The sequence below is a fragment of the Diceros bicornis genome, chromosome 17 (genome assembly GCF_020826845.1).
Source record: "Diceros bicornis minor isolate mBicDic1 chromosome 17, mDicBic1.mat.cur, whole genome shotgun sequence".
NCBI classification, from domain to species: Eukaryota; Metazoa; Chordata; class Mammalia; order Perissodactyla; family Rhinocerotidae; genus Diceros; species Diceros bicornis.
In genome coordinates this window covers 54,388,895-54,407,900 of record NC_080756.1, presented here as the reverse complement: position 1 = coordinate 54,407,900, position 19,006 = coordinate 54,388,895, and the positions used below count along the sequence as shown (strand labels likewise).

Sequence of the window (19,006 nt, the reverse complement as noted above, 5' to 3'; positions counted from 1 at the left end):
ATGGTAGTGGGAAGTCAAACTTGGGTGTAAAGGTATGAAGAGACTAACTAACCCAGAGTGAAAAAGGACCATGAGATTCAAGAGGTTAGAGGCATATCAGCGAGACAAGGTTAGACGGCCATCCTCAGATGTCTGGGGCTAGAATTCTGGCCAGCTTTCTCTCAGGAGCCAATCCTCAAGTGATTGAGGATAGGGAATATCATGAGGGCTGGATCTGCGAGTGCATGCCAAACTGTAGACAGACCGATGGCTGAAGGGAGGAAATATAAATATGATAACCAGCTCACCTTTAAGATGTCACATTTTATTTTTCTGATGATTTTTGATGGTGAAAAATTATAAAAATTTTTTAGGTGAGCTGATTGTGAAAGAAGTTGTCTACAGATAAGTCTTGGTGTGAAGAAAGCTCAGAGAGGCATAGGAGAGAGAGAGGCTGGTTTTAGCCATCTGTCTTGCAACTCTAGTTTTTGTCAGTGGACCTGGGAGCGAGTGAGTTCTCAGTGGGAGTATGCAGGACAGCTGAGTTTGCTGATCACTTTGAACACGGGACTTCTCTTTGAAGACATGGGCATCTTAGCAGATGCTATAGAGTGATAGTAATTGATGTATATTAATCCTGTCTATACCCTAACTGTGTACTCTTCTGCTATTTGGGTTCTTGAGGTAAGAAGACAGCATGCTATAAAAAAGGTGAATGAGAGGAAGGAAGCAGAGAGCAAACAAGCCATAATTTGGAGACTTCTAAATTGCAAAAGCCTCAATATGGATGGAAGATATAAATATTTGGGGAAAATATTTGTTGAACAAATTCTTAACACACTTTGTTACCCTGTGCTCCTCCCTTCCACCACCTGACTCTGCTACTCTTTCCATTTCTCCCACCGCAAACAAGAAAAAACAATCTTAAGAGCTAGGAATGTGTGAAAAGGAGAATCAAAAATGGAAGCAACTTCTGTAGAAGTGGAGTCCGAGAGGAGTGTGTGGTAGGTTATGTTGGGAGTGCCTGAAATATGGAACTGAAAGAGGGAGACCAAAGAAAAGTTTCATGATCACAGTTTGGTCATCCAGGGACCACATTTTGGATAGAGGAAAGGTAATTCAATGAAAAAAAACCCCAAATCATAAAGAACAATTTTTTTTATGCACTTGCCTGATGTCTGAGCGTGCTCATGATTATTTATGTACATGGTAGAATTCTTTCTGGTAAAGGACTCTGATTGCATTAGGATGCAAATTTTGAGGCTTGTATTATAAGATTTGCAGAAAGACTGTTGTGAAAAAACAAAAATGTGCTCCAGAGAGCAGGAACAGAAATGACACCACAGGAATTAAAGAATTGAAAGATCAGCTTGACCTCCTATACAAAAATGAGTAGTGAGAGAGAAGATGATCTGCTGGTCCTTTATTTCTCCATTTCCATCTCCCCAGAGAGGCTTAGGTTAGGACTACTAGTCTGGTCTGGTTGGGAGGTTGATCAGAGGCTACTCGTTCTAAATATACCACTTTTTACATAACAGGTTTCTAGTTTCTACATTAATCCCACGAGATTACAAACTTAGAACAAGAAAGAAATATTTCTTGTATGCTATTTTACTTAGCTTGACACTATTAGATACACAAAGACATGCAGAATAATCAATAAGGTCTTATACACATCAGGATAGAGCCTTCTGAAGCAAATTATTATTAATTCTTTTTCATTTTTGACTTGATTTTAAAATTCATGTGGAAGAATGTGTAAAAATTCAAGGGAATTTATTAAATGGAAGGCTGACTCTAGGAGATGAGATATTAAAACCAATTATGTTCTTGTGTAACAATAGACTAGAGTGGAATGGAGCAGAATATAAATATCTAATAGTCTAAAAGACACACATACACACACACATAGAAATTTAGTATTTGAAAAAGGTAATATTTTAAATCATTAGAGAAGATAAATTGTTCAATAAATAGTGTTGAAAAATTTAGGGATAGATTTAAAAATAGTAAAATAAAATCCCTACTTGCTATCAATCTCCAAAATAAATTTTATAGTAATTAAATATATACATATCAGAAGTGAAGCATAAGACACCGACAGAAAAAAATAGATTATGTACATCCTTAGAAAAATAAAATTGATTGTAAAGAAGACTCATTCTAGGTCTTTCCCATTAACATAAAGTTTTTCAGCGTGTCATCTAACATGACCCCACATTTCCATATTGACTAAAGTCTTTCACCTCTGTGATATGACAGAAATCCTTTCGTTGGTCTATGATTTGGTAAGGACATACTAATTTCTGTGCAAGACTGGTATTGTTAGTGAAAAGCGAAGTTTTAATAATCCAATAATTTCACAGATGTTGTTGTCTGAGGTAAAATAGAATTTGGGCTTACTACAGATAACATTCACTTGTTTGGTGCCATTTCTCTGTTTATTGGAAGGTAAATGAAATTTCTGTACAAATGAGGACCAAGGAAGAGCCTGACTGACATGGAGCTCCTCACTGAACTCCTGACTGGCTCGTCTGAAGAGAGTGAAATTTTTAGAGTGAAGACTGGGTTTACGTTGAGAGCTCCTGTCCAGCTCCTTGACCTTTAAATGAAGTCGATTTTCCTGACTTGATCTGAAAAAAAGTCAGGACATATTCCTAAAAATCTGCCTAAGTAAAAGAAATGGCAGAGAAAAATCAGTTTTACCAAGGACTACCGAATTCAGAATTAATACATTTAACCTAATACCACAGAAGCCCAAAGGACCAACATAACAAAAATGGAAAGTAACAAAAAACCCTAAAATTTGGAATCTGTGTCTTGCACTGTGGAGAACTAGGTTCACATGTTGGCTCATAAATATGAAGAGATATGCACACTGTTACTTTGATCAAAAAGAAGGAAAGCACTCAGACCCACATCAAGCAAAATATGACCTCTTTCAGAGCTAAGATTAAAGATCAACGAGCTTTAAAAGCTGTAAAGGATATTGTGGATGCTCAAGCACTATGTTCTTATCTTGGTCCAAAGAAGACAGAACCTGGGGAGGTTCTGTCACGAGAGTGACTTGTTCAAGGTTACAGAGTCAGAGAATACCCTTGGCCTCCAGACTTGGCCTCTTCTGTGCTTATTGTATGCTCTCAATGACAGCTCCACGTCCCAGGTTACTGTACAACATCTCATCTTCCTTCATGCCCAGAGTTAAGTATATATCATGACCCACTCTCCTTGGTGTTTCACCTCTGCTCTGCTCTTACATAGGTGGCCTCCATTTTCCAAATTTAGCCCATTTGCAAAACAGACATCAACCTGAGTCATAGGAGGGATCTCAGGGGGCCAGGTCTTCAGGAAACTACTCTTTTTGCACCTGTGCCTGAGCCTGGGAGATCCTCAATTTTCTACACCTCAGCTTCTGCTTAGGAGTCTTTTGGCCAGAAGAAATGTCCCCTCTCACTGTTATAGCTTTAGGGCTCAATTTTATTAAGGGAAGCAAGAGAGCAAGGATGACCAGGTTGGTTTTAATCATCTTTCATCTGAATCCCATTTTTATTCTTCCCCTCTATCCTGCCTGTAGCTGTGACTTATCTGCATCCAAACCAACTCGCAGGGCCTCTGACCATCAGCCTCACCTGCCTCTGTAACCTTCTGTCTCCTTATCCACCACTCCAGGCTCCTACTATTCTGATTGGAACAGAACACTGAGTTGCCTGAGATATGGGAAACGTCTCCATTGGGTGTGGTATTTGGCCACTCAGAGATCCACAAAGATCAAAGTATCTTCCTTGCAGACCAAACTTTCCCTCTACCTTTGGACTGCCATTCACCTTTGAAAGGTAGAGGTGGTCAGCATGACCTTTCCATTAAGGTGCACGGAGAGTGGGTCACTGGAGACACAGAAATAGGCAAAAACTGAGCCTCTCCGTGGGAAACGAAGAAAATGGAGAGAGGGGAGAGGCTTCAAAGGAGGCATATCTATACTCTCTGCACAGGTCTGATATTTAGGTAGGAGAAAAGTATTTGAAGGCAATATTGAGGGTCCATTTTCATGTTGTTTTATTCAAAATACAAACATCTTTTTAGAGTTTGCCATGTTCTAGGAAATTTGGTAGGTGCTGGAAATGTAAATTACAATAAAACAATGTTCTTATCTTTGTAGGGCTTGACTTCTAGTGGAGGAGAAAACAGGTAGACAGTTTTATGCCTTCTGAAAAGTTTATGAGGCCTGCATAGGACAAAGAAAGGGAAACTGTCCTTTCAGAGGGCTATTAATTTATATGAATCAACCCCACCTATGGCAAAATGAAAATTATGGTCACATATATCCTCCTCTGGGCTCTTGCTATATAGATCTCCTGCATCCTTGGGCACACACAGCATTCTCACACCACGCCTGGACCCTCAGTGCTGTGCAGAGAACCCCGTATGTGCCGTTTGTCAGCTCACATTGCCATTCCTCTCCAGCCCAGCTACTACAAGCCTCTTCTACCTTCTTCAAAAATTGTGTTCGTCCGCTTACTCCCATTCTTGTCAAATAAACCCCCAAATGCAATTCTCTTATATCCTCTAAGCCATCAGGTATAAACTATATAATTTCTTACCATAAAACAAACAGATTAATATTTTATTGCCTCCATCATTGATTTGTCGGTGCATGGCTAAGTGTCCCTCCAAAGTTTGAGTTTATACAGACGTTTTGAAAAAAAAAGTGGAGAGAGAATCTTTTCTAGTGACAATGGAAGGAGAACCTATGACAGAGCATTTCATCCACAGTTCTCTGGTCCTACTGGCCAAAGAGGTACGAATATTTACATTTAAATTTACAAAGGAGACTTGCAATTTTGCACAAATCAATAAATTCCTCTCTGAGTTGTTTAATAATCTGTTAACCTAGTGCAAAATGATATCTCACACTATACATACAGAAACAATTCAACAATGGAAAGTACATCCTCATTCTTGTCCCTCCCTCTGATAGGCTCACTCTACAAAGAGAGTATGTGTGGTGATTTGCAAATGTTTAACTCTTACAAAAAGTAAATTATAAAAAAAAATTATGAAGATTGATTTTAATTGGGATAATAGAGTAAACTATTTTGTCAGGTAAGACCACTGGAGAAGAGAAGAATAGCAGATGCAAATTAAGCCCATCTTTCACAGATGCTTTGTGTACTTAGGGACGGTGGGTTGATGTCCCAGATCTCTCTAGCACATCCATTTCCTATTGCCCCAGTGATCAGACACCAGCTTCCTTGGAACTTTCTATTCTCTCAGCCCATGGACAATGCACTGACCATACCTGAGCAGATGATCCCTGCATCCTCCTGGTGATCGCAGTTGTGCTGCCCCCAGTCCCGGGAAGAGCACTTCCACAGGTGGGACTCCTTTCCTGTGCAGTTCACGTCATCTAGCCAGATGGGGTCTGATCCTTGCCCGAAGGGAGCCAAGAACAGGGCTTCGAGGGCCTCTCCACAGCCCAGCTGTCTGCATACCACGTGGGCATCGTGCAGGTCCCAGTAGTCATCACAGATGGTGCCCCAAGAGCCCTGGTGAAAGATCTCCACTCTCCCAGCACAGGGACCTCCCCCGTCCACCAGGCGGAGCTGTCTGCTGTCTGAGGAGAGAGTCACGCCATAGGGACATTAAACAGGGAATGAGAAGGGTTTTCTGGTCCTGTGGGACCCCTCACCTGAGCAGTTGGGGGCACTCTTTTCTGAGGCTGCAGAGCCTGCTGGGCCAGATCTGGAGTTGTGGCGCCAAGGCAGCACCTGGATCCGCTGTCTTATAGTAGTAACCAGACAGTCATAGGGTTGAAAAATAGGAAAGAACAGGAAAAATTAAATTGAAAACAATCTAGTGAGTAGTCTGAGATAGAAAGTGTTACATAGGTCCTATCAGAGTTAAACTTCTGACTTGTAGAGTTCTGCATAGCATCTGAGAGGATATACAGGAAATGTTAGAATCTCTACCTTGAGCAGCTAAATGAGCTCAGAGTTACTGTAAATGGGCTAGCAGCTGGATGGGTTTCTCATGAACCACACACACTTCAGTGCCATTGACTTGAGATTTAGAAGGATTAGATCAAAGGGAATGCAGTGAGGAACAGGGCTAAGCTCATCAGAAGGCTTAAGTAGTAGCCGTGATTCCTGTACCAATCGCAATTGTTCTGGTTATAGTCATTCAGAGCTGAAAGATGAATGCACCATGAGATTGGCCAAGGTTTACCCCAGAATATTTCACTTATGATTCTAAGCCTCAGACTCCAGATCTGGATACTTAGTTTCAAAAAAAGTACTCCTCTTTGAGTAGATTGGGCAACCTCACATGAGAGATGATGTCAGATGATATAGATTGACGTTGGCCAGATTCCATGGGGAATCATAGAATATTGCTCCTTCCCCCAAACAAATCTAATTGCTACTCAGACTTTATGTCAGGAATTGCAATTATTAAATTTGGAGTTATTTGTTCTCTAGGGGGAAAATATCATGTATTTCTAACCCCATCACAGAGCAGAAATAGGTTATATTCCTGCTGTGAAATCACTTGAACAGACAATTTTGATGGACTCGCTGTATTATTCTTCTCTCCGTTTCACACATGAAAAAAGTGATGTAAAGAGAGGTTAACTAATGTCTATCAAGGTTGCACCTTAAGTAAATGATGAAGTATAAAATAAAACCTAGAACTTCTGCTTCCATGAAGACTGGAGGAGTTCACAGAAGGCCAATGGTCCTACTGGGTACAACTGAAAAAGCTGGAAAACGTTAAAAAAAAAAGTCAACTTGTTAGACATTTGTGGATACAACATGGACTAAATACAGTAGTCTATCCTTATCCGGGGTTTTGCTTTGAGCAGTTTCAGTTACCTGGGGTCAACTGCGGTCTGAAAATATTAAATGGGAGATACCAGAAATAAACAATTCATAAGTCTTAAACTGCACACCGTTCTGAGTACCATGAAAAAATGTCACACTGTCTAGCTCCATGCCACCCGTGACATGAATCACCCCTTTGTCCAGCATATCCACGCTGTATACACTACCCACCCGTTAGTCACTTAGTAGCCCTCTTGGTTATCAGATCAACTATTGCAGTATCTCAGTGCTTGTGTTCAAGTAACCTTTATTTTACTTAATAATGGCCCCAAAGTGCAAGAGTAGTGATGCTGGCAGTTTGGGGGAAGCCGTAAAGTGCTTCTTTTAGGTGAAAAGGTGAAAGTTCTTAACTTAATAAGGAAAGGAAAAAAATCGTATGCTGAGGTTGCTAAGGTCTACGGTAACTTTTATTACAGTACATTGTTATAATTGTTCTGTATTATTATTAGTTATTGGTGTTAATCTCTTATTATGCCTAATTTATAAGTTAAAATTTATTACAGGTTTGTATGTATAGGAAAATGCATACTATGTATAGGGTTCGGTACTGTCTGTGGTTTCAGGCATCCACTGGGGGTCTTGGAACGTATCCCCTGCAGATAAGGGGCATCACTATACGCTAACATTCCAAAGAGTGGAGATCATTTCAGTGTTAACCAAGGGTCTACAGCTTCTTTTACTCTATGGGAATTTCCCAAATCAGTGCATGAGTTAATGGCTCAGGATAAGGGCTTAGGTGAGGCAGAGGACTACTGTTGGGACAGAGCAGCCAGCATAACTTTGGGGGTTACTTGGTGTCAGAGTGACAAAATTGGAGATGGAGGGCCACTCCCGCATAGCAGATTTTCTCCTCAAATATTTGCCCAGTATAAAAATCTGTGAAGGGCAGGAGGCCAAAGAACTATGTCAAAAATCTTGGAAAGCAGAGTGGATATTCCCTCATTCTCTTGGGTGCTGAGCTACCAAAACATCGTGGCATTATTCATTGCAGGCTCTCAATTGAAATCCCTGAAAGCCCATGCCATAAGAACAGGGAAAATCAGAGGTAGACTGAGTGCTTCCAAAACTACAACCTAGACTTGTTCTGGCTCAGTTCTAGGTTGTATTTAGACATTTGGGTGATCAGCATCCCCTCCTCCACCTGCGAAGCAGAATAAAAGAAGAATCCTTTCTGGTGTTAGAAAATATATCTGGAGTATCTTATTTTTTCACATGCAATTTTCAGCATTCAATAAAAAATTACATGGCATGTAAAAAGATGGGATCACATGACAAATTAACAAAGTGAAGAAAAAGAAGATAAGAAGGCATAAACACACTTGGTAAAGATGTTGGAGTTAGCAGATAAGAATGTTAACCATGATCGATACATTTAGGAGAAAAGAGGAAAAGAGAGAACAACAGGTGAAAAGATAAAAAACAGTTAACAAAGAATTGTAAATATACAAAAAATATCAAAGTAACAGTTTCCAGCTCACAATAGAATGTCTAGAATTGAGAACTGAATGAATCGATTTAAAAGAATTTTAGATAGACTTCAAGACAGAATTAGTGACTTAGAGGAGTCCTAGGGAGGAGAGAAGAGAAGGAGGAGGAGTGAAGAGACAGAGAGAGAGAGAGACAGACAGACAGACAGAGAGCAGCAGAAGCAATATTTGAAGAGACAATAGTTGAGAATTTAAAAAAATGGATGAAAGGTATAACCTACATATTCAGGCAGCACAGAGAATCTCAAGAAAGACAGGAAAACCCACATACCTAATAAAGCTGCTGAAAATCAAAGGAAAAGAGGAAAATACGGAATAATAAGAAGTTTGTTTAATACAAAAGAAGGCAAAATAGGATACAAAAAGGACCATAAAGCAAGTGGGTCAATTAAAAGCAACTGGTAGATACGAACCTAATGATATCAGCAATTGCATTAAAAAAAGAAATGGATTAAATACTTCAAGTAAAAGCCAAGCTAGATAAAACAACATTCAAGTAAATGCTACTTGCAAGGTATTCACCTTATACACGAGGGCAAAGAAAGATTGAAAGTAAAATGATGGAAAAAATGTATATACTATGTACACACTAACCATAAGAAAACTGGAGTAGCTATATCAATATCACAAAAAGTAGACTTTAAGGCAAGATACACTAATTGAGTTAAAGAGGGAATTTTCATCATTATAATGGGATAAGCCCTTAATAAAGACATTATAGATATCAAAATCCAAGAAAGACGTTAAAACATAGCTTTGATGGGCCGGCCCCATGGCTTAGCAGTTAAGTGCGCGCGCTCTGCTGCTGGCAGTCCGGGTTTGGATCCCAGGCACGCACTGAGGCACCGCTTCTCCGGCCATGCTGAGGCCGCGTCCCCCATACAGCAACTAGAAGGATGTGCAACTATGACATACAACTATCTACTGGGGCTTTGGGGGAAAAAATAGATAAATAAATAAAATTAAAAAAAAACATAGCTTTGAAGTATAGAATAATATTTTACAGAATGAAAAGAAGAAATAAACAAATTCACAATCAAAATGGGGGAACTTTAACATAACTTTTTCATAGCAGGTAGACCAAGCAGACAAAAAAGAAGGAAGAATATAGTAGATGTAAAACACCACAATAAACACATTTAACTAAATAACGTATTTAGAGCACTACACCCAAGAGGGAAAGAATTCATATTATTGTAAATGCACGTGGAGCATTTATAAAAAATGACCAAATAATAGGGCAAAAACTTTCAGATAATTGAATTCATACAGAATGTTTCCTCTGACTACAGTGAAATTACATTAATAATTAATAAGAAAATATAGTTAGTGATCTCTAAATTTTGGGAAATTAAGCAACACTCTTCCAAAAAATACCTGGGTCTAGGAATAAATTTTAAAAATTAGAAAACGTTGTGAAATAATGGTTATAAAGATACGATGTAACTAAATTCCTCTAATGCAACTAAAATAGTGTCTAAGGGAAATTTATACCTAGATTTAGAAAAGAGGAAAGAATGAAAATGAAAAAAATGTTAGCTTCCATTTAAGAATCTAGGAGATGAACAAATAAAGCCTAAAGGAAATAGAAGATTGGAATTAATAAAGACAAAAATAAAAATTAGTGAAAAAGAAAGCAAATATAAGATAGATAAAATAAAGAAAAAACTCTTCACACGTAGTTCATTGAAAATTGGTAAACATCGAGCAGTACTAATCAAGAAGAAAGAAAAAATGAATCTAACAAACAATACTAGGAATGAAAATAGAAACATCACTGTAAATCATATAGATTTTTTGGTAATAGTTTTATTGAGATACAATTTACTCTTTTAATGTGGATAAATACTCAGAAGAGTTCCAGTTATCTCCACAACATTGCCAACATTTGCCTTTTTTTTTTTTTGATGATAGCCATCCTAACAGGTGTGAGGTGATGCCTCATTATGGTTTGGATTTATATTTCCCTGATAATTAGTGATGTTGAGCATCTTGTCATAGACCTGTAGGCCGTTTGATGTCTTCTTTGGTGAAAAGTCTATTCAAGTCTTTAGCCAATTTTTTAATTGGGTTATTAGTTTCTTTGTTCTTGAGTTGTAGAAGTTCCTTCTATAATTTGGAAATTAACCTTTTATCAGTTATATGGTTTGCAAATATTTTCTCCCATTTCATAGGTTGCCTTTTCACTCTGCTGATGTTTGCTTTGCTGTATAGAAGTTTTTTAGTTTGATATAGTCGCACTTGTCTATTTTTGCTTTTGTTGCCTGTTCTTTTAAAATCTTTGCCCTATCCATGAATAATTTATATATTTATTTACATATTTATTTGTTAGCATTTGACCAATATAGAAAAAAATAAAGAAGTATATAGAGGGCTTGATTTACATCAACAAGTGAGTGTGCGTGCACATACAAGAATATGGGGATCTCTGTTATACGGATATTATAGGCATAGATATTTAGCTTTGTATCTAAAACAATTTCAATTCTACAGTACATTGTATCCCCTTATATTTTAGTTCTTTCAGGAAGCCTTCCTGGACCACTTCTGAGTAGATTATTAGACTTTATATTGTATTCCTAAAGCGGCCTTAACTTTCCTTTCCAGTTTTATTGGGATATAATTGACATAAAACATTTTGTAAGTTTAAGGCATACAACAAGTTGATTTCATACACTTACATGTTTCAAAAGGATTATGACCTTAGTGTTAGTTGACACATTCATCACCTCACACAATTATCATTTCTTTTTTGCAGTGAGAACATTTAAGATCTACTCTCTTAGCAACTTTTAACTGTATAAAATAGTTTTGTGAACTATAATCAGAATGCTATGCATTAGATCCCCAGAACTTATTTATCTTCTAACTGGACGTTTGTACCCTTTGACTAACATCTCCCCATTTCTGCCACTCCCTAGCCCCTGGTAACCATCATTCTGCTCTGTTTCTATGAGTTCAGCTTTTAAAAATTCCACATATAAGTGACATCATATAGTATTTGCCTTTCTCTGTCTGACATTTCACCTAATGTAATGTTCTCCAGATCCCTCATTAGCCTATGAGCTTTACTGTGAACTGTGTTCACTGCTGTAACATTGGTGCCTATTTGAGTGCAACGGAGGAATATTATATCTAGCAACATAGTGTAGCAGGTACTCTGGGGGAACCCTCCAGTATGTGGAGGAAATGCTCCAAAGAACAACCAAGGAACAAACCATGAGACCAGACTGGACTTCTGATATATAAGATTATAACCAAGCAGGAGAAATAGCTTAGCTCTGGGAAAATTCTGATGGGAGCCCTTTTAAGGGTATTATGCCTTGGACCTGTATTGAGGGGCAATGTGGGAACTATAATGAGACTCTCCCTAAATCAGGACCATATAAGGGGTCAAATGTGATGTGAGGAGCTATGGTGGTCACCTGGGCTACTGGCAGTAGCAGACTCAAGTCTCTTCTTAAGGAACTCATCCTTAATTTAGACCTTCATGAGTACAAAATATTTAGCACAGGAGGAGGCAAGCCACCATCTCAAAGAGGCTTTCTCCAAACAATATATATAGAATTGCAAACTTGTCTACCCCATCATCTTTTACCCCATCACCCCGCTTCCCCTCCTTCTTTATTTCTTTCCACATAACATATCATCTTATATTAAATTTACTTATATATTTGTATTGTTGTCTATCAATCCTCCTCCAGAATCTGCTCCATGAAGGTAGAGGTTTTTCTTTAAAGTTTGGTCGCTTCTATATCACAAGGACTTACAAACTTTCCTGACACATAACACTCAATAAATACTTGATGAATAGCAAATGAATGAGTCAGTAGAAACAAACAAGAGTTTTAGATTTCCAGCAAATTCAGATGATGGATTTATCATATAAAAAATATATAGTCATATATAGAATATTTTAAAAATAAAGAATAAAATTTAGATGTGCAACTACAAGAGACTATTGGAAATGAACAGACACATTTGAAAAACAAATAGTGCTTTGAATTATGAAGAGTATAATTGTTAAAATAAAACACTCATTGGATGAATTATATGTCAGACCAGATACAGATGAAAAAGAGTAAGTGAACTGGAAGACAAATACAAAATATTGCCATGAATATGGAACAAAGAGTCAAAGAATTAAAAAAACTGAAAAGAAAGTTAAGAAATAGGGGTCTGCCCGGTGGCATAGTGGTTAGGTTCGCATGCTCCGCTTCAGCGGCGGCCCAGGGTTCGCCGGTTCAGATCCTGGGCAGGGACTCATGGACTGCTCATCAAGCCATGCTGAGGCAGTGTTGCACATAGAGCAACTAGAAGGATGTACAACTATGAGGTACAACTGTCCACTGGGGCTTTGGGGAGAAAAAAAGGAAAAAAGGAGGAAGATTGGAAACAGATGTTAGCTCAGGGCCAAACTCCCTCAAAAAAAAAAAGAAAGTTATGAAATATGGAAAATAAAATGAAAAGATATATGCGTAATGGGGTTCCAGAAGAGAGGGATTTCAGAGCAAAGAGAGAGAGAAGTTGGAATAGGCTATATTTGAAAATACAATGGGTGAGAATTTCCAAGTGATGCAAAGAACTCAAAATATATCAAGAATCACAATAAATAAATCTATTATAATGATCAGTTAAAAAACAAAAGATATCATATTAAATATTTTTAAAAATGTAGTCAATCTTCGTAAGGGAAACATCTAAAATATCAGAACACAGAAAATTTGCAAATAATGGGGTAAAGATACATGGGGCAAAAATAAACAAATAAAAACCAGGATATTTATATTAATAGAAGACAAAAGAGACTTTAAGATTCAAAGAATTATTAACAACCAGGAAATAAATCAATAATGAAAAATATTTTAATTGACTAAGAAGATATAATAATTTAAAAGCTATCTGTACTCAATAAAAAGCCTCAAAATATATAATTCACTGATGATAGAACTAAGGAGATCACGTCTATCTCCATAAATGATAGGTCAAACAGACAATAACAAAAATTATAAGATTTGAACTCATCTATTAGCATTCTATTAGGTCCTATACACACAATAAAGAGTATACACATTTTTATCAAGTATAAACGGAACATTTACAAAAATTGAGTAGTACCCATCCACAGCACAAGTTTAAGCAAATGCAAATGAATCAGTATAATAGTGATCACATTTTCTGATTGCAATGAAATTGCTAAAAATAAATCCAAAATATAAAAAAAAATTCCCTGTATGTTTGGAAACTAGAAGAAGAAAATCCATGTGCAAATTGAGAGTCAAAGAAGAAATCATAAAGTAAAAATGGTTCTAAATGAAAATGAAATTTCTACTTTTTTTTTTCTTTGGTGAGGAAGATTAGCCCTGAGCTAACATCTGTTGCCAATCCTCCTCTTTTTCCTGAGGAAGATTGGCCCTGAGCTAACAGCTGTGCCCATCTCCCTGTACTGTATATGTGGGATGCCTGCCACAGCATGGCTTGATAAACAGTGTGTAGGACCACACCCGGGATCTGAACCTGTGAACCCCAGGCTGCCGAAGTGGAGCATGAGAACTTAACCACTATGCCACCCGGCCGGCCCCTGTAATTTCTACTTTTTTAAACACTAAAATGTAGCTAAAACAGTACATAGAGAGAAATTTATGGCTAAAATGCTTATACTATAAGAGATAAAAAAGCTGCAATTTAATTCAGAAAAGTTTTCTTTAAATTGAGGAAAAAAAGGAATACTTTCAAAGCAAGTAGAGGGAAGAATAATAAAGAGAAGGAAACATATGTTAAAGAAAAAATGATAAAATAGAGCATATCACAAGATCCAAAGGTGGTTTTTTGAAAAGATTAATAAAATAAAAAAATTCATGAAAAATATGTCAGATCCTGGATATATTTTGCAGAAAAAGATGACGGACTTTCCTGATAGACTGGATATGAGATGTGAGAGAAAAAAAGAAGGAGGGATGACTCCAAGGTTTTGGCCTCAGCTGTGGATGAAACACACATTTATTTTGGGGGTTGAGGTACCAGGAGTTCAGTTTTAGATGTGTTAATTTGAGGTGTGTATTAGATATCCAAGTGGAGAAGTGAAGCACATGAAGGATATACAAGTTTGGTTTTGTGGGGAGAGATCTGCTAGAGATATAAATTTGTGAGTTGATGGCACATAAATGATATTTATAACCATGAGATTAAATGTGATCACCAAACATGTGTTGGAGATATTAAAAAGGAGAGGCTCTGGGAGTGAGTCCCTGGGCCACCCCACAATTAAGAGTTCTGGGAGAAGAGATTGGCTTAGCAAACAACACTAGGAAGGAGTGACCAGTGAAGTAGAATAAAAGCCAAGAGAGTATGGTGTCTTAGAAGTCAGATAAAGAAATGTACTAATAGGAGGGAGTAATCAACTATGCTAAATACTATTGATATATCAAGCAAAACCAACCAACCAACCAAACAACAACAACTGAGAATTGATCGTTGAACTAGCAATGTGGGGATCATTGAAGGGTTTTCTAGGGGGTAGTTTCACCACAGTGAGGGGCAGAAAAACCCGATCTAATTGAGAGGGAAATTGCAGAGAGTGATTGTAAACAGCTCTTGCCAGGGGGTTGCTGTACACGGAGGTAAAGATAAGGAGCAGTAGCTGTTGAGAAAGTTGGACCAAGAGTTTATTTATTCATTTGTTTCGAGATGGGAGAGATAACGACATGTTTGTATGTTAGTAAATATTCAGTATAAAGTGAAAAATGGATGGGATGTGAGAGATGGAGGAGAATTGCTCGATAGATGCCCATGAGTGGACATGGTAAAATGGGATCTAATACACAAGTGGAGGAATTGGCCTCAGGCAGGAGGCGACTAACATATTGAGGAGGATTGCTGGTAGGTGAATAGATATGGTGGTGCGTTTCTGGGAAGTCGCTTTCTAATTGCTTTAATTGTACTTGGAATGCAGGCTGGCATCTTCTAACCACGTTGTTAAGTGATTGAATGTATCTCTCCTTCTAGTATAGTAAAAGAGTAAAGCCCATATTACACCTCTGTATTTTTATTATGTGATAGAACTATCACATATCTGAAGTGTGTCACATATATAAAATGTAATTCCTATCTGGTGCAAAAGATATAACACCATCACACACAGTAAAATAAATTCTGACACAATAAGATTTTAAATGTTCTTTAGTGAAACTATAAAATTATTAAATAATTAAATTAAGTAAGTTAAAATTATTAAATAAAACCATTAAAAGTAATTTGGGGATGAAGAATAGCATTGGAAGCATCGCATTAAAGGCAGAATCCATAAAGGTAAAGGATTGCAGATTTGATCACGTAACCCCCCCCACATATCTACAACCCTAAAAACATTAATGTGCAAAAAAATTGGGGAAAATATTTACAAAATAGACAGTAATAGTAAGACAAACAGTAAATGATGTTAGTTTATAAAGAGTTCCTATAAATAAATAAGAAAATGAAAAACAGTCTAGAGAAAAAAATAAAAATGGTTATGACAGATATCTTAGGACTGCAGTATAAGAAAGAAGATAATATTTCTATTTATAGGGTCAATATGGATAAAAAACATGATATAATACACTTACGGCAAGGTTATGAAAAAAATAATACTCTCAGTTAATGTTATTCAGAATTAAAGCTACTGACAACTATTCTGATGGGCAATTAGGCAATATATATCAGAGGACTTCAGAATCGTTATCTTGAGAAAATAACGGCTTTAAAATTAAGTCAATGTATTAGGTCAATGTATATGTTCATAAAAACTTTATCATAGCATTGTAATGGAAAACATAAATATACAACAAATGGGATTAGATAAGTAAGTTATGATTCAATAATACAGTGAAACACTTGCAACCATACAAGTGACAAAGAAGATATTTTAACAGGTTGGAAAGAAATTTAAAACATCTTGTTAATTTTGAAAGGGGATGTAAAATGGTATACAAGAACTTTATGATCCAATTGCGAGTGTGTGTGTGTGTGTGTCTGCGTCTGTGTGTGTGTAGGGACTGAGACATGCCCTCAATTAAAGCAGAGATTTTGTGTACAGAAAAACTCTAAAGGGAGTTGTCAGATCTTGACTTGTACTATAGAATCTCTGTAATATGCGCCAGGCTCAGGAACCATTTAATGTCTTTTGGCACCATGATACCAAGGTTGAAATTTCACAAGTAGATGGGGCAAATTCATGTCAACTGAGTGCTTTAATATTGAACATGTGCTTTAATAATATGATCCTACAAAAAGTTCTCTTTGAGGAAAAATTATGCTTGTTTGAGTGAGGTGAGATTTCTTCTTGGCCTAATGAGAAATTTATTCATTGTCCTCATAGCTTGAATGAAGAGGCTAAAGTGGAACCAGAGTCCCAATTTTATACAGCCACACTGCAGCATAATGGTGTTACGGTCAACAATCGACTGCATATATGCTGTGGTCCCATAAGATTAGTACCATATAGTCTAGGTGTGTCGTAGGCTGTATCATCTAGGTTTGTGTAAGTATACTGTACGATGTCTACACAATGAAATCGCCTAACGACACATTTCTTAGAACGCATCCCCATCGTTAAGCGATGCATGACTGTATTTTGTTTTGAGAGTTCACTTCTACCCCTAAGAGCCTGCAAAGCCTGAAAAAGGGCAACCATAATTAGCATATGGCCAAAACCCAAGGAATGGAAGTTCCAAGAAATACAACAAGGGAGTGAGGAGCAGAACTTCTTGCTTCTGTTGGGAGGAGTAGAATTTCCCAAAGAAGAGAGACAGAGACTTCTGACTGAAGGGACTTGAAATAAGGAGGAAACATGGGTTAGGGAAGGGATAGACAGATGAGGAGCATTGATAAAGCTTCCAGGACCAAGGCCCATATCTAAAAGACTCTCTACGCATGTGACTAGATCATTCCCATTTCAGGAGCTCAAACACTGGTATCTTGGACTCTTCTGAGTCAGGGGCCCAGTGGAGACCAGATTTCATCTAGGATCTGAGAGAACTACAAGGGAGAAAATTTACCATAAGGACATTCATAGACATAGGTTCTTCCTGAATAGCAGATCCTTTAGGATGTCATAGAACAAACTCAAGTATCCCAGTGGGGCAGGGAAAAATTGACCAAGAGAGGCATATCCTGAAGTCTCTAAGGCTAGATCCCCTCTTCTGCTTTCAATGCTCTAATATCAATCCATCCATGAGCACCAACATTTGGCATCAGTTTTTTCTGTGCTGCATAGTGGCGTTGGAGGACCATCAATCAATCCAAGAGGTAGGAAGAGAAAACACCACGGGCAGGAAGACAAGTTTCTGCCAAGAACCCAATGCTGGGGAAATACTACAGGAAAGCAGAAAAATGTCTGAGCTGTGGGTTTGTGGGGGAAGAAAAAGAAAGTCAAAGTCAGGCTTAGACTGCAGGTGCAGGGTTATCTGGGGGTGTAATTATAGTTTATGTTGGGAGGGCTTTCTTTATAGGCAGGAAGGTTTCCATATCTGCCTTCATCATATACACATGCACAAATATCATTGCTACCACCACCAACCCAACTGTCTGGCTTAGAGAGTGTGAGATCTAAAAAATTGACATCCACTGGGCAGACATATGCCTGTCCACATATTATCTTTTACATACTCTTCGAACTCGTCTTCACCCATTTACTCTGTCTCTCACTCTGTCGCTTTCTCTCTCTCTTACACACACACAGACATATATATGCACACACACACACACAAGTCCATAGGCTAAAAGAGCAGAAATACTAAAATACTGGTGGAGACATAATATAGAGTACAGGAAGGACAGATAAAGACTCAGCCTGAGAAGTCCCTCAGCCACAATCCATTATGGGAAAACTGGGAAGTGATCACATATTTTCTGAGCTTTTAGGTATTGTGAGGGAGGGCTGAAACACACACTCAGGTCAATCTGAAACCAAACTTTCTATCTCTGTAACCTCTCACTGCTGAACTTGAAAAACAGAGCCCCATAGGAGAAAAATCAACTTTCAGTGTTGCTAAAGATCACATTTGTTCAAAACCAAAGGGTCAATAGAGAGGCATTGTCTTTACAATCCCAAGGATCATTCACCCCGAGTCATAGAGCTGATCCAATATCTCTGCTGTTCTTAAGAAGTGAGATGATGCTTACCTTGAGCACTCGCTAGGAGACTGAAGAGGAAAAAAACAACTCCTTGGAGAAGGCAGTGTCCATTCATGGTCGTTCTGATCCTCCTGACTTCAGGTAACAGCCTCAGCTTTCCCAAACCATACAAGGAATCCTCCTGGTCCATAATGGGGGCTCCTACAGCAGGGAAGGGATTATATAGTCCCATCCCCTGAGATCGCCATCTTCCAGGAGCCAATAGAAACTCTCTTTAACATCTTCCCTGCCATCAGAGACTATATAAAAGGAAACTTTCTGAAGTTCAAACACCAATTAGATGCCGAATTTTGAATATCTCCTTATATGAGATATAAGGTTTTCTGACGTCAGATGTCATTCTGTCCCCAAAGCTGATACAGAAAAGCTATATTAAAAAAATATATGTGGCTTTCTTTTCTCCACCCCAGGGGTCCAGCTCAACGGTGGTTCAGCTTAGCTGGTGGGATCAATTCTGCTACCCCATAGGCCCAAGAAAAGATGATTTTTGTT

The 19,006-nt window shown here is 37.9% G+C and overlaps 1 protein-coding gene across 1 annotated transcript in view; it reads right to left on the bottom strand.

Annotated features, from left to right (window-relative positions):
* LOC131416387 (antigen WC1.1-like) overlaps positions 1 to 18,628 on the bottom strand; it is a 50,003-nt gene extending 31,375 nt beyond the window's left edge. The window contains exons 1-2 of the mRNA XM_058558885.1: positions 18,503 to 18,628; positions 5,276 to 5,590 (exon numbers count right to left, since the gene is read on the bottom strand). Of these exons, the coding sequence (XP_058414868.1) occupies positions 5,276 to 5,590; positions 18,503 to 18,569 (382 nt within the window). The 5' untranslated portion in view covers positions 18,570 to 18,628. The remainder of the gene's footprint in view (positions 1 to 5,275; positions 5,591 to 18,502) is intronic.
* Between the last annotated feature and the right edge of the window lie 378 nt (positions 18,629 to 19,006).